This window comes from Vombatus ursinus, unplaced genomic scaffold, assembly GCF_900497805.2.
Source record: "Vombatus ursinus unplaced genomic scaffold, bare-nosed wombat genome assembly UNPS02014778.1, whole genome shotgun sequence".
Taxonomy (NCBI): domain Eukaryota; kingdom Metazoa; phylum Chordata; class Mammalia; order Diprotodontia; family Vombatidae; genus Vombatus; species Vombatus ursinus.
Genome location: NW_020954556.1, coordinates 37947012 through 37964321, shown reverse-complemented (window position 1 = coordinate 37964321; position 17310 = coordinate 37947012). Strand labels below are relative to the sequence as shown.

At 34.5% G+C, this 17310-nt stretch overlaps 1 protein-coding gene across 1 annotated transcript in view; it reads left to right on the top strand.

Moving 5' to 3' along the window:
- CUNH2orf73 (chromosome unknown C2orf73 homolog) overlaps window positions 1-17310 on the top strand; it is a 42597-nt gene that overhangs the window by 18484 nt on the left and 6803 nt on the right. The window contains 2 exon segments of the mRNA XM_027865503.1: window positions 157-234; window positions 1704-1857. Coding sequence (XP_027721304.1) covers window positions 157-234; window positions 1704-1857 — 232 coding nt within the window.

Sequence of the window (17310 nt, the reverse complement as noted above, 5' to 3'; positions counted from 1 at the left end):
TCAAGTTTTTCCAACCTCTATTTAAAACAATATTGGTTTTAGAAAGTGTGAGGGCTTTGTCAATTTAATTAGTAGGATGGGATTTCCCTCTAACCATAATACAACTGATACTGAGTAGGCAAGTTATAGAGAGTTGTCTGTTGCTTTTCTCCACAGAGAGAAGAAAAAACTCAAGTTTCACAGGATCCACAATCCCTGCCCTCAAAGGACCTTATATCGAGTAGTGGAAACAAGGCATGTACACCCAAATTTTTAATTAGAATCTGTGTAGCAAAGATAGATTGAGTGGGAAGACAGCTTCAGCACCTTAAAGATCATCTAGTCCAATCCACTTGTTTGTTGTTGTTCAGTTGTTTCGGTCTTGTCTGACTCTGGTACCCCATTTGGAGTTTGGTTAGCAAAAATACTGGAGTGGTTTTTGCCATTTCCATCTCCAGCTCATTTTACAAATGAGTAAACTGATGCAAACTGGGGTTAAGTGACTTGCCCAGGGTCACACAACTAGTATCTGAGGCCAGATTTGAATTCATGAAGATAAGTCTTCCTGATTCTAGGCCTGGCACTCTATCTACTATACCACCTACCTTCCCTCAGATAAAGAAACTGAGGGCCACAGAAGTTAATCTCTCTAGTTCCAGCATATCATACTGCCTTCCAGAAAGCAGAATGCTTTAGTTTGAATGTAGAGAACATTAAAGCCAGGAATATGAGGTAAAGCTGGAAAGGTAGGCTCTTACAGGTTGTGGAAGACTTTGACTACAAGGCAGAGGAAGCCACTGAAAATTATGAGTGGAGAAGATTCATGATCACATGTATGCATTAAAAAAGACTACTCCTGAGTCTAGCTAGGTGGCAGAGTAGATAGAGCATTGGCCCTGGAGTCAGGAGGACCTGAGTTCAAATCCAGCCTCAGACACTTGACACTTACTAGCTGTGTGACCCTGGGCAAGTCACTTAACCCCATTGCCTAGCAAAAACAAAACAAAACAAAAAAAGAGTCTGAACTATATTGCATTCAGAAAGTAACTTATTTCAATTTAGGAATTCATTTTAACTCAATTCAACAAACACTTCTACATCACCAACCAAAATTTGGTGGGAATTATGTCCTAAGCTGCAATTCCTCTCATGGCTTACTCTGTCTTCTGAAAGGTGAAATCATCAGAAAGGTCAAGTGTCAGTCCTCACTGTATCATCTGTTTATATTCATTTTGAGAACAAAAATGGTAATCTTAGAAATATATACCCTTAAAATAAAACTATTACTTATGGCACCAAACATAGTAGAGGTATAAGGTACAGAAGATTATTATTATAATGTTATAGAATTTGTTAGATTTCATAATGGTTCTGTGTTTTGGTTCTTATGTTGCCATAACAAAATCTTACTACAAAACAAAGTGAAATTGTGTAATTTACCACATATTACAAGTTCACTTATTAATAGACTTCATGCCAGATTATAAGAGCATGAGTAATATGTCATCTTTTGTTTCATTCAAACACTAGATACTACTTCAATATGTTGTTTTTCATCTTAATAGTATTTGGGGGAAGGGGGGAATATATTCTTAAGTTTTAATATTAGCATGAGCATAACTTTAATCATCATCAGTAAACATTTATTGAGTACCCACCTAATGACAGAGGTAAACCTGTAACTGTGTCTTATAGTGTCTAATTACTTGCATTTTTCTATAAAGGAGGCTTGGTGGTCACATGAAGAAATACTAAACCACCACTGTGTTCCATCTTATGACTTCCAGAGTACCCAAAGAAGTGATTTCAAAATACCAGCATGTCCATTAGTTTTGCCAACCAAATACTATAGGAAACAAAAGGCTGCTTGTGGCATAGGTAAGAAAAACAGTGGTAAAATATTATTTTTCATTATCTGAAGTATGTTCTTATCAAATAATCTAGAATATAGTAGATGTCCTGGTACTTCATCTAAATATATCTTCTCGATTAAAAAAATGACATTTAGGGTTGAAGGAGTATGTCCTTATTCCATGCTTAGGAGTAATTGGTCTTCATACCAACAATCTTATTAAACATATCATGATGAAAGGGAATACTGCTCATAAAATATATGTCACATCACATCCAAATATAATTTTTTTTCCTAGTTTACAGAATCACAGAATTTCTGAGTTAGAAGAGAGCTCAGAGGTATTCTAGTCTAATAATAAGAAGAATGGGGGCAGCTAGGTGGCACAGTGGGGGCAGCTAGGTGGCGCAATGGATAGAGCACTGGCCCTGAAGTCAGGAGGACCTGAGTTCAAATCCGGCCTCAGAACAAACACTTAACATTTACTAGCTGTGTAACCCTGGGCAAGGCACTTAACCCCAATTGCCTAAAAAACAAACAAACAATCAAAAATAAATACATAAAAATAAAAAAAATTTAAAAAAAAGAAGAATGGCTAACATTTATATAATGTTTTAAGGTTTGCAGAGTGCTTTTTCAGATATCTTGTTTGATCTTCACAACAATCCTGGAGCAGTATCATTATTTTCATTTTACAAATGAGAAAACTGAGGCAGATCTAACTTAATGACTTGCTCAGGGTCACCCAGCTAATAAGTATATGAGACTGGATTTGAACTCAGGTCCTCTTGACTCCAGGTCTAGCACTGTCTCTATTGTACCGCCTAGCTGCTTCTAACCCATAATTGAACAAGGATTCACCTTGGATAAAAGAATGAATGTTACAGTTGGTTCAGGAACAAAAGGTGGGGGAAGAAAAATGAATATACACTACATGCATACATACATATGTGTATATGTGTACAAGTATACATATACATATGTATGCATGTATATATTTGTGTATGTATCCATTGCTGCACAATCAAAAACATGTTTTAGACCTACAAAGATGAAAAAGTAATAAAAAAAGAGGATGGGAAAAGAAGTTGGTGATTCCAAGCAAAACTATCATTAACAAAAGGTTTTTGGTAAAAACAAATTTAGTTTGGTTTACTTCAGTTAGATTTAATTATAAAAATAAGTATAGTAAAGTAAGATCACATTCCCTTCCAACAGCAAAAATCAATGCATTCTACAAATTTGCTGATAAAACTGGATCATCATGGTGAAATATGAGTTTAGAACCAGTCTCACAGCTTAGAACAGTCAATTCTAGTTGAGTAAAAGAGTTACAAAAATAGAAGAAAGAAATTATATGTCTATGTTCGTTGCTTTAGGGGAGATATATTCTTATTTAATGGATAAGTGGAAGAAATTATTGAGACAAGATGGATTATTTGATTTACATACAGCAAAATATATGTGGAGGACATTGTATCTTACCATTTATAACGGTAAATTTGAATGAATTGTACTTTTATATAAAATGGTTATGAAATGGGTTTTTTTAAAAATAGAATTCAACACATCTAATGCAAAAATATCTGTAAATTTAATGAAAAAGGGTTGGCTAAAATGTAACCTATATCAATTAGCTCAAAATGGTGGTGATACCAAATAAAGTTTCATTTATACTGGAAACCATTAAGAGAAATAGACAAAAACATTATCTCATGATAAAATTATAAGTAACAAGAATTTAACAATATTAAGATTAGATCTATCAAATAGTTTGCTTCACTAAGTCAGTGATTTCTGATGTCATTGGGATGGATGCTCCCTCCACACGTATCAAAACACCTCTGTAACTTAATAGACAGTCTTCAAGAGATGCTATAGCTAACAGATTTATTACACTGAGGCCATCCTAGTGATGAATCTCTCCAGATTTAGCTCAGTAGCATATGGGTATACTATGTCACTGGACACTATAAAAAAATCAGAAGTTCTAATGCTTGGAATGAGCTCAGACCAATGAGGAAAACCCAAGAAAATGAGTGGTGGATTTTTCTCCCTTTTGCTTGACTATATGGGGAGAAAGGACAATTAACAAAAGCAGAAATGTCAAACACACAGCCTACGGTATTCCCAAAGAGGGCAGGAACCAGATTAGAATATAATTGGAAAATATTTAACAAAAGAAAAATACAATAAAACATAGATAATGTTTTTTAGTCATTTAAGTCATGTCCAACTCTCCATGGCCCCATTTGAGGTTTTCTTGGCAAAGACATTGGGGTGGTTTGCCATTTACTTCTCCAGTTAATTTTACAGAAGAGGAAACTGAGGCAGAAGGGGCCAAATGACTTGCTTAGAGTAACACAGCTAGCAAAGTGTCTGAGGCAGATTTGAACTCAGAAAGGTGAGTCTTCCTGACTCCAGGCCCAGCACTCTATCTACTGAGCCACCTACTTCCCCCATAGATAGTGTTCCTGTGTGGTTTTCTGGGTCAGTATGTGACCTGCAGGGATCCTTATGTATGGTCTAGTTAAAACCTCCAGTTGGAACATTTGTTTATGCTACATCTCTTTTTCATTTCTAGAAGAAATGTTAAAATCTAGGTAAACTCTATCTACAGAATTCCTTTAATCTGGCAGTTCAAATTCTGCCAAAAAAGAAAATGAATTAGTCTGATATGGCTTGTTCTGGATAAAGCTTTGTTATTCTTTGTCATAACCATTTCCCCTTTCTACATTTTCACTATCTCTTTAATCATCCATTCAAGAATTTTTCCAGAAAATAAAAGTCAAACATATTGGCCTATATTTTGCTGATTATATTCACATACTTTTAAAAAAAATCAACACATTTGAAGAAATAAAAGAAATTATTAGACTATTTTTTCCAACTATATGCTAATAAGACTGACAACTTAAATAAAATGTATGAATATTTACAAAAATGAAAAATACTCAGATTAACAGAATGAAAAATGGATAATTTAAATAAACCAATCTCAGAAAAAGAAATTGAACAAGCTATAGATAAACTTCAAATTTTAAATAAAGCCAAGGGCCAGATGGATTTACAAGAGAAGAAGCATAAACAAATGTTCCAACTGGAGGCTTTAACTGTTGATTCAGAAAGGATTCATTAATGATTCAATTTTAACTTAACAAGGTCTCTAATGAAGTGCCCCAGGGATCTTTGCTTGGTTCTCTACTGTTTAACATTTTTATCAGTGACATGGGTAAATGTATTTTTGTCATTCCTATCACATTTGCAGATTAACACAAGACTGGGAGGGATAGCTAATTCACTAAATGATAGTGACAATTCAAAAAGATCTAGACAGACAAAACAATGGGCTGAGTCTAATAAAATCAAATTAATAGTGCTAAATATAAAGCCTTATATTTTAAAATTAACCTCACAAGTCCACGAAGGGGGAGTTGTGTCTAGGCAACACTTTGAATGAGGTCTTATGGTTGACTACAAGCTAAGTATCAGTCAGCAGTGCAATATAGCAACTGGAGAATCTAATGTAATATTATATTGCATTAAGGGGAGCATGGTGTCCAGGAATAAGGAGGTAATAGTCCTACTGTATTTTGCCCTGGTCAGACCAGGTATTGGGAGTATTGTGTTCAGTGTAGGGAACCACATTTTAGTAATGATGCTGTTAAGCCAACAGCATGGCAAAGAGCTATGGACTAATGCTATATGGAAATCAGTTGAAAAAATTTAAGATGTTTAGCTTGGAGAAGAAAATACATAGGGAAGATTGGGTATTTGAAAGGTTGTTGAATGGAAAAAAGATATGACTTGTTTTGCTTAACCATAAAGGTCAAAACTAAAAGAAATGAGTAGAGTTCACAAAGTGGCAAATTTCAACTTGGTTTAAGGAAAAACTTCCTAACAGTTAGAGTTATCCAATGGTAGATTGAGCTTTGGGAGAAGTAGTATCTTTCTCTTACTGGAAGTCTACAAGTAAAAGCAGTGTGTATGTGGTAAATAAGATATGGGCTTTACTAGATAGCTTCTGAGCTCCCTCTGAATTTATTGTTCTGTGTTTATTCATACACTTGGAGCCTTGAATTACCATATAACATAAGAGTAAAATTCATTTTTAAGAAGCTAACAGCATTACAAAAAAATTGATAAAAACAGAATCTAAACCAAAAAAAAAGAAAAAAGAAAAAAAAATTTAATGAACCAGCTGGATTTAATAGCTTTCTGAAGAGAACTAAATTGAAATATTAGTGAAACACTTTTTTCCAAGTACATAAGTATCTCCAATAAAAATGATTATGTATTTGGACACAAAAAAACCTTGGTAAATCATAAAAGACAAATTTTATATTTATATATTATATTTTTCATTTATCCAGTAATTATTAATTACCTACAATAAAACTGGAAATGAATAATAAAATCTGACTAAAAGGTACAAGACTGGAACTTAATGGTGTAGTAGTATTATGGTGTGGTTAGCAGGGTTATTCAACCATTCCTTTTTAACCCTCCCTCACCTACTACTACTCACTCATTATTAGATGGGTTTCCTGATAGAATACTCCTCTGCTCTAGAAAATTATATCAAAGGATCTATCATTCTTTCTATAATTTTTAGCATTAAGCACCAAACCATAAAAAAAAGCAAAAAAAAAAAGTTAGATCTCTGTCTCTGTCTCTCTCTGTCTCTCTCCCTCTCTCACCACTCCCCCACATGCGTCTCCCTCAATTGCATCTTCCCATCTGTATTCCCAATGAGCACATTAAGAACAGAAAATCATGGCAGTTAATATTGTTTATAAAGACAAAGTAAACATCTAAAACAAAGAAAGACAAACAGACTTTTCCTGTGCTCAGAGGACAATACTTTAGGCTCCCATGAAAAGGAGCTCAAGGGGAGAAGGTAGAGGCAGGATTATTTCCTTGAAGTTTGTTGGAGAGGGGGAAAGGGGAGAGTTGGCATTCAGCAAAACAACATCTATCCTGGCACTTCTCATTCCTAGTTGGCTGAGATAGCTAGCCTGCTCCTGGAAGCATCACCTTGATCTCTATAGTGATTACCTCTGCCCAAGTTTCTGCTGTTCTAGCACCATGAAATTTCTCAAGGTCTCCCCTTCTCCAGCTTCATGCTTCACTTCAGGAGATGGGTACCTCTTTTTGTCTAACACTTAGACATTTTTAAGGGTAAAGGAGGGAGACTATCATTGTTCATCCTATGGTATTTCTTCCTTTCTAATTCACATGGGAGACCTGTTTACACCCAGTAAAGGTATCACGTGGCATCTCTGCATCTTTACAGTTAATTTAACACCTCATTATCAGCCCCTTTTCTGTGATTGGGTCCTGCCCTTTCAAAGACAAATGCCTAGAGATCTAAATAGATGACAGAGAGAGAGTAACAGAGACAGAGAGAGAGAGATCACAGAATCACAGAGGTAGATCACCTTCTATTCTAACCCATGCTTCAACAAGAATCCCCTCTACAACTTACTCAACAAGTGCTCATCTCTCCTTTACTTAAAGGCCTCCCATTAAGGGGAGCAGCTGGATCAAAGAAGACATAAAAAATAATAGCAAAATATTTAAAAGACAAGAATAATATAACTATCACATACAAAATCTGTGGAATGCAGTAACATTAACTCTCAGAAGCAAGTGAAATATAATAGCCTTGAATGTTTATTAATTAAAGAGAAACCAAATGAATTGAATATTTTCCTAAAAATATTAGATTTAAAAAAAACAAAATAAAAACAAGGAGAAAAGAAAGATAAAAAGTCAGAACAGAAACTAGTAAAACAAAAGGAAAAAATTGAAATGACAAAGATAGCTTTTCAGTCAATTGTAAACTGCAATAGCATTAACAAATTTGCACTACCATATTCCCCTACCAAGAAGAAATGACAAAAATTTTGAAGTTAGAAACATGAAATAAGTCACAAACACAAAAAGAATTAAACTTGTCAGGGATTTTATATATGAAATTCTATGTTAATAAATTGAAGAACATAAATAGAATGAATAAAATATAAACTTCCCAAACTGACACAACTGGCAGAGTCATAAGTAGATACTTTTTGTGCATGAGACAGGTGACCACAAAAACCTTACACAGGACAAGTGTCATTAAATCCACACTCAGTCGAAGGGTAAGGTGACAATGATACCCTCTGATGAGGGAGACAGAGACATTGGGAGACAAGATTGAGCCCACTCTTAGAGAGGTGCTATTCAGGGAATAGTAGGAAAAATCAGATGGGAAAGGGGAGGAGGTCAACTCAACTCAGCATCTAGTAGCAGCTTCCTATTTTACTGAATTATTTATGTTAACTATGTGCTAAGCTTTGTTGTTTGTGTGGAAGAACTGACAGTCCCCTCTAAAATTTGTGCTGTCTAAATCCAGCACTCTGGGACAAAGCACCATTTACCCTATCTCAGTTATAGTTTTAACAACAGGAAATTCCCAAAAGAGGAAACACAGTGTGTAAATAATAACTTGAAAAAATGTTCAAAATCGCTAATAGTTAAAGCAATGTAAATTTTTAAAACTTTGAGGTCCTTCATTACTGAACTAAGAAAAATGATTAAAAAGCAACAAAACTCAAAACTTAAGGGACTGTGTAAATAGGCACACTTTTACATTTCTACTACAATTGTCAATTGGCTCAATTTTTTTAATGGCTAATCTTACAGTAAACAATACAAGTTTTTTAAAACTGACCATATCCTTTGAACCAATAGTCTGCTAAGATTATATTTTTTAAAATTGTTTTTATTTTAAAAAATACTTGTAACTATGTTGTCTTTAATAGCAAAAATTGTTTATGCACATGTCAAACATTTGGAGAATAGACCAAAAAAAATATGGTATATTAGTGTTAACAAATGATCCAGCACCATTAAAAATGATTAATGAGAAAATAAAAGAAAAATTGAAATATACAAAATAAAAATAAGATTTAGGCTAGTATACAATCTTATATACATTTATGTAAATAGAAATTGGAAAAGATCATACAGGAACCATTAATAAAGTATTGTTATAAGCATGTTATAACATATTCTTTGTTGTAAGTAGTTTTGAATATGTGTTCACAATTGTGTTTTGTAACTTCAAGTTTACAATAAAATTATACTTAGATTCATTGAAGTATAAAATGTTTTAGAAATAAAGATATAAAAACATAATGTGGAGATGTATATACATATGCAATATATGTAAGTGTATATTTATATGCATACTATATATATATATATATATACATATATGAATATAAACTTTATAGCATTTTCAGAATGGAGATTGCAGACAGCCAGGGGGACTAAAAGGACAACTCTGAATTAATCAAATGTTTCCTTTGCATCAAATTTCAAGTAGTAGTATACCCTAAATAAGTATACCATTTACCATAAAAGTAATCCAAGACTGAAATGTATTTGTAGTTTTATTTAGCTGATATTTAGCTATTTTGGATGATGATTTAAACAATTGAAATAATCAATACTTCAGTAAGACATTTCTATTATTTAATTAATTTGCAAGTATTTATACCAAATAAAATGGATCCCATAATTATTCTGTCCTATCACCTATTTCATTAATCCTAGGCCTTGGAATTTCAGCAGTCCTGTTATATGCTGAAAATGGAAGCATCCTTCATGTATTTGTTGTACAATGCCACTTGCAGCTGGCTGCCATCCATAACAACAGTTCAGTGACTAATTGGGATGTATTATATCTGTGTCCCCCTTAATAATAAGTATTCAGTTCTGGTTTTGCACACACAACTTTACAACTTGGAAAGATCTCAATTCAATTTATGAGGATCAGAATTTAATACTTTGATGGATCTAGATCTCATTAACCTACATTTCTATTTGGTGCTATAGTATTCCATTATATGATAGTCTATCATTTGTAGATTACTTCACCGCTCACCAGAGATTGGAACTCATCCCTGCCATCTCACCCTATGTATTTCTTTTTCATGTTATCCTATAAGTCCTCCATAGAGAATCTATGCCCTGCATTGGAGATCTTCCCTGAGTCTTTTAATGTTTTGTGAATACCAATATCCTGCTTGAGCTGTCCATCTTTATGCTCTATTCTCACTACCAGTCTGGCCCCAACTTTTTTCCCTAAAAATATATGTCCTTCTTTACATTTTTATGCCTTTTCTTGCGTGCAAGTCAGAATATGTAATATCCTACAGCCTGCTAGTTGTTATTCATCCTTCCATTGCCCTGAAGTTTTGAATATTAAGAGGCAGTGGTATTCCATGTCTTTCAACCATATAATATCACTAGTACCAATGTTTAAAGGACAGGCTTGAAAATAAGAGATCATCTTGGGATCATTGGAAGTATTTCATGACTTTGTAAATGAAATCCAATTCATTCTTCTTCACTCTGGACCCGGATCACTGTCTATCTGCAGTGCCTAAGATTATATACAATAATGGATTAACTTAATGCGCCGCACCTCTGACTGTATGTCATAAACTGGGTAATACGCTTTCTTCAACCATTTGGTTTTTCCTGTGTAGACTGGTATGTTAATATTTTTAGTTACCTTGGGTCTCACTGAGGAGGCCCTGTAGAAGTTCAGGACTCTATGCAGTAGTCATATGTCATCCATAAAAAAAGCATCTACATCACTGACAGAAGATTCTTTTTTTTATTTACACATTGTGCAATGCATCCTCCATGACTAATGGTGAACACATTTAGTGAGCATATGTTTCCCTATTTTATGCCTCATCTGATACTGGTAATCAGAGGATTGTTGAACAAAAGTATCTCTTGATTGTATAGCGAACATCTATAGAGTTTTATTAATTGAGGGATAGAGACAACAATGGAAAGTTTGAGTCATGTATAATTTCAGTATTAAGACTGTAGGTCAGTGGACCAGAGGATTCTAATAGTGGAGAACTGACAGGTAATTCTTGGAATGTCAGGACTATCCAGACAATGAATGACCAGGCTGACCTATGGTGTTCTTAGTGGCAGAGAAGATCACACATGTACCAAATGGTACCTATTAATGGCATCATGAAATAATGGATAGATTGCTGAACTTCCAGTCAAGAAGACCTGAGCTTGAGTACCACCTCTGAAACTTCTAGCTTTATGAGCCTAGGCAAGTAATTTAACCTCTCTGAGTTTCAGTTCTTTCATCTACAAAATGGAGATAACAACAGTAACACCTAGGTTCAAATGAGATATTTGCAAAACATTTCACAAAACTTAAAGTACCATATAAATGTCTGCCCTCCTTTGCTATGTAAGTTTAGCATGTACTGCTATGTGATATCATATACTAATATGCTCTCTATACTTGGTCTACCATATTGCAGCTTTGCTATATGTACCATGTGTTATGTTTCTATTTGTGATGCATTTATCTAGTCTGTTGCACAAGAATTGAAAAGACTGCTTGTCTCATTGTGGTAGTGAGATGGTGGATTCTTGATAACCAAGAAATGGAAGTGCATTTTGGGAGGATAAAGTATGGTGGGAGCAATATCTTAACCCCACTGAGGAAGTGGCCAAGCTGAGTATACTACAAATTATGCTAGCCTCTAGCACCCATCTACGAGTGAACCGATACCTCAGTCACTAAACACTTATCAAGCATCTGCTCTGTGCCAAGTGCTGTGCTACAAATACAATACAAATACAATAAATGCAGTCCCTGCCCTCAAAAGACCTTATAGTCCAACGAAGGAAAACAACACACAAAAGATGGTGGGGGGGGATGGGAAAGAAAGTATCCAACATGGGGCATGATGGAGAAGTGATGGAGAGTGTTATATCCTTCTCATGCTATATTTGGGAGAAGGAGTAATTGGGGAATCAATGCTTCCAGGGACATTTGAAGGGTAGCAGCCATTTAGAATTGCTAATGAGAACATTTAATATCTGATCCATTTCCTTTGCTATTCTCTTATATTAAATGTCTGCTCTGATTTTATGATCATGTGATTTGGTCTGGTACAGTCATTGAAGAGGGGCTTAGAGATGTAGATTTTAATAAATAGTGACCAAAGAATGACCATAACTCTCAATGTACTTGAGAAGGATTTTACATCTGTAAGAAAGGAGACACTGTTATTGTTCTTATCAAAGAGTACTATATGACCTTAACATACACATGGAAGCTAACTCAGTGGGATCTTCATATTCTCTACTGAGACTTATAATATTTGAACCATTGCTTATTTAAATCTGCAGGCTTGATTTCTCATCAAATATATCCTCAATATACACATTGGCCATTCTCACAGGTATTTTTATGGGCTTGAGGAAGTAGCATATAGATTGGTTATTACTAATGTCTTGTCAGTTTCTTTTGGGGCCATTATTACTCGTGTGTATTCCATTCTTTTAGAATTTTTTTCTTTGAGATGTCTTGAAATTTTATCTCTGAATACCTTTAAAAATGTCACCCTTGAACTTCCTCCTGACATATTTGGAGAAATTGAAGGACGTTTGTTGATTTTTTATTTCATTTTATTTTTTTATCTTTTTTTGCATTTTGGTGAGGCAGTCAGGGTTAAGTGACTTGCCCAAGGTTACACAGCTAGTGAGTGTAATGTGTTTGAGGCCAGATTTGAACTCAGGTCCTCCTGACTCCAAGGCTGGTGCTGTATCCACTGCACCACCTAGCTGCCCCTGGTTTTTTGTTCTTGAGTGCCTTTTACATTTCCTTACATAACCCATCAAATACTTGGGTGTTAAAGTGGTGCATAGTAGCTCCATTGTCATATGTGATTAGTGAAGATCACTGTAGAAATACTGGTAGATTGGTTTCATTTCATATATAGTTGTCTTTCTTCCAGTTTCATGTATAAATGTTTTTTGGTACATCTAGTTTAGTGAGGTTTCACATTAAGCTTTCAGTAAGCTTGTTTCCTCTTCCATTATTTGTTATTTTATAAAATGGTACTGCTCATAATCTACTATGATCTTCTTCTTCAGTGTTTTACAACTGAGTTTATACTCTAAACTTGTGTTGTCCTTGGCAATAAGATCAAATGCTTCCTGACTGAGGTTCTTTCTGTACTGTTAGGTCATTTAAACTTCTCTATGAAATGGCAATAATCAGAGATAATATCATTTTTATTCATTTTCTGTGTTTCAGAGCCAATATATTATTTAAATATGTCTGGTTGGAGCTGTTGTAATTGCCTTTGATATAATTTTCTTATCTTTATTCTTCTAATTTGATATTAATGTAGACTTTTACTCCAACCAGTCAATGATCTAACTGCACATTGTCAACTTAATCTAAAATGATTCCATATTGATAGCCAGTCATTTCCTGTCAGTTAAGAGGTAGTCATATTAATTTTTTTTGATGCTGTATGATACCACATTCAGTGCTTTCTGATTCTTTTCTCAAAGAAAGAATGATATAATAGACTGATAGATGTAGAACTGGAGAAACTGAGACCCAGAGAGGTCAAGTGATTCACCCAAGACCACTCAAGTAGTGGTGGCAAAACCAACGTGAGGCTTTTAAATAATCTACAAACCTTTGACTTGCTTTATGTCATCATCCAAAATAATATCTTCCAACATATTTTTTGCCTTTCACCCCTTTGCAGTTTTTGTTTTAAAGCCACCAGTTATCAAAGTATACTCTGATTTGGTTTGGAGAATCTTGTTAAGGTCTTGGTTAGATTTCTCTACTTAGAAAGTGTCCCTCAATCTTATTCTTTCCCTTTTCCATTACAAGATGACAGTTGCAGTCATGGAAAAGACAGCCAAGGGTGCTAGAAATGTCAGTTTTTAGATCATCTACTAACATTACTTTAGCTTTTGGTTAACATGATTTAAGTAAGTAGTTAGGGTCCAGTCTGAATATTATTTTTTATGTTTCATTTTAACATTTAAGATGTAGGAACAAAAAGAAATAGTGGTAGTTGAATTGATATAGTCAATAAATATATCTAATTTGGAAAGGATGAATACAGGTTACCTTCCATCTATTCTATATGTATCTTGTATTTACTTATTTACATACATGTTAGCTCCCCCATTAGAATGTAAATTCTTGTAACTGTTTTTGCCTTTCTTTGTATCCCTAGCATTTAGCATGGTGTCAATGTCAGAGAAAGTGCTTTTAAAATATCTGTTAATTGATTGATATATAGTCTGGATTAAGACTTTAGGTTTTTTTTTTTTTAAGATAAAAGATCCCTTTTCCTCCACCATAACTAAAATTTCACTTCCCATCCTCTTCTGCTCATACTAAAAGGATCCAATAAACAAATAAAGACAGACTACATAAGTATTTTTTAATACCATTTGAACAACTTAGGGCTGCCTTATGATCTTGAATCATTATTTAAAATTTAGTATTAACTTTTGTCACACTGTTACTTGATTCTAACCAACAAACACTGAGGTTGAAAGTTTTTTTAGTGCTTTATTCGTGGATTTTTTTTTATACCACTATCACTTCCTAGTAAGTTCCCTGCCTACACTTCTCTACCTTGTAACAGGGGAAGAAAGAAAACAGTTGAACAAAACTAATAAACTTATTGACCACAACTGGTAGCTACAATTTCCTTATCCAGAGTCAGTGTAGCCAAACTACTCTAGTTTATTTGTAACCCAAAGGTTCTAATTCTGTTGACTTTATCTCTAAATGACTAGAGTCACAGTGTGTAATCTCCAGTGCTAAGAATCAAAAGTGGATTTAGATGGTTTTAATCCACCTTGGGGATCTAGATTGCTCCAGGACAGAGTCAGTGCTTTGTTTCTTTGTAAGACTCTTAGGGACATCTCAGGTTCTACCATTAAATGACATGTAGCTGTGAAAGAGACTAGAACCAATTTATAATGTTCAACACAATTAAGGCTGAGTCGACTTGTAATTAATCAAATCAGAAAGTATTTATTTCAGTGCCTCCTATGTGCCCATAGCTACACATATATTCCATTTATATTGTATGTAGATGCTGTAAGGCATGTAAACATGTGAACATGTTTCCTGCCCTCATGTGGATAACAGTGTAGCTAGGGAGACAAGATAAAGTAAGTAAAGAACAATTAAACAAAATATGGCACTTGTTTATACTAAAAACCCTTAAAATCAGGACTTGGAGGAATTGTTTTTAATGTGATAAGTACATATTTAAAACTGAAAGCTAGAATTATTTATAATAGAGAAACACTAGAAGATTTTCTAGTGAGCACTAAAGTGAAGTAAAGATTGCACTTCAACAACTATTATTTAACTTAAGGCTATAAAAATGCTAATTATAGCAATGAGACAGGAGAGAAAAATTACAGGTGTCATATCATCAAAGAGGAGACCAAATCTGAAACAATACAGTGATTTATTTAGAAGACTCCAGATGATTAGCAAAGAAATTGATCAAATAATTAAATAGCAGGATACAAAATCTGCAATCATCATCTGCATTTTTATATATCAAGAAAAACTAACAGGAAATTATAAGTTCCATTCAAAATAACTACAAATTATATAAAATGAGAGTAAACCTATCAAGACACACTCAGTAAAATAACAGGATGCAAAATATCCTGGGGTGGTGGGAGGGTGGAGACAATTACAGTGACAAGGCAGATGTTAAAATGGCTCACGTGGATAGATGGCTAAACTTTGAAGCAGGGTATGATTTGGGGATTTTACACTTATTCATATGTAAAGACAGCTCTAATTTATGGTTTTCTAAGTCAACGTATGATCTGTAGGGATCCATTTCTGTTTAACTTTGACACCATTGTTAGACAAATGGTGATGAAGACTTAAACTAGAATGATGACCATATGAGTAAAGAGAAAGAAAAAAAATGAAGAGATGTTGTATCAGTACAGTTGACAAGACTTGGCAACAATCTGAATGTAGGGCGTACAGGAGGAGGCTTTGAGATTATGAATACTGGATCAAGCATAAGTACTAACTGCTCTCCCATTCCCTTTAGGCTCTTCTTCTTTCTGGAACCACAGGGGTCACCTTCCTCTCATTGCTAGCCCTTTATTTTATCCAGCACATAACTCACCCCTCTCTGTCCCCTTGTTTCCCTCTCCCTCTTTCATGTATCCTCCCATGCTGTAATGTAGTCCCACAAAGAAGCATTCACTTGTAGACAGAGTGTCACCAAGTTCTTTTCATAATGCCTCCATCCACCTTTTCATTGTTGCATCTCACAGATTTCCACCTTCACCCCTGTCTCCTTGGATCCATTTAGAAAAAAGTCTCTTACTAATCTTTCTGTTGTTGTGATCTGCATTTATTCACTCCTTCTGCATTTCTATTGTTTGGGATGTGTGAGATAGCAAATAATCTCTTAAGTCCTGATTTTCTTTCTAAAAATATTTCAAACTCTTTATTATTGAAGTCCATATTTTTTCCTCCATCTTTAGGCTCAGATTTTCAGGATAGGCCACTATGGGCTACTTTTTGAGCTCCATTGCCCTTTGGGACACATTATTCCATTCTCTTCTCCTTTTTCTAGTGACTGCAGAATAGTCTTGCAGTATTCAAATGTCCTTTCCTTTGTATTCTAAGGTCTCTCTCCTGATGGCTTGCAGAACTTGTGTCTGAAATGAAATGTTAAATTGTGTGTCTTGGAGTTTTTGCAGCCTTGGTTTTTTTCTGGAGGCAATTTGTGAATTCTTTCCATTGGAATTTCATGTTCTAAGTTCAGAAGTTCTGGGAAGTTCTCTTCTATTTTTTCCTTCATTATACTACTAAGGTTTTTTGTCCTATTGTGCTTTTTTGGGAGACCTATGATCCTTAGGTTGTATCTCTGCATCCTGTCTTCAAGATCCATATTTTTTGCTTGCATAGTAAGCATATTTTCTTTTAATGTTTTTATTTTGCTTCTCTTCTTTAGGTTGTCTTTCACTTTTGTGTATTTGCATTTCTGATTTATTATTCTCTCTTTCACTTCTTTGGTAAGGCTTGCTTATCTTTGCAGATTCAAGTTTTCCTATTTGGCTCATTATTTTTGATGTATGGGACATAAATTCTGTTCTCACATTACTTATCTCTCATTTAAACAATTCAGGAAAAGGGTAGCTATGTGGTACAGAGGATAGAGCACTGTCCCTAGAGTCAGGAGGACCTGAGTTCAATTCTGGCCTCAGACACTTACTAGTTGTACAAGTCACTTAACACTGATTGCCTTTAAGAAAAATCTGTAACAGTATGTTATGGTTCCAGGTTCTCCTTAACTGCCATTGAGTCTTATCACATGTTGTGGCAAATGAGTTCAGGCATCTACAAGTAAATAATGCAAAATGAAGGAAAATGATCGAACATATTTCCTTTTGTTGTTACTATTTTTCCTGTTGGTTTATCTGTGTATAGTCAAAGTTTAAGATTTCTTCTTCCTGGAATCTTTGGTACTTTCAGTCTTACCTCCCACTCCCCCACCCCTGCTTATTTTCCTCATTATCCACTTCTGATTCCCTCCCTTTCTATTGAGGTTTCCTTGGGG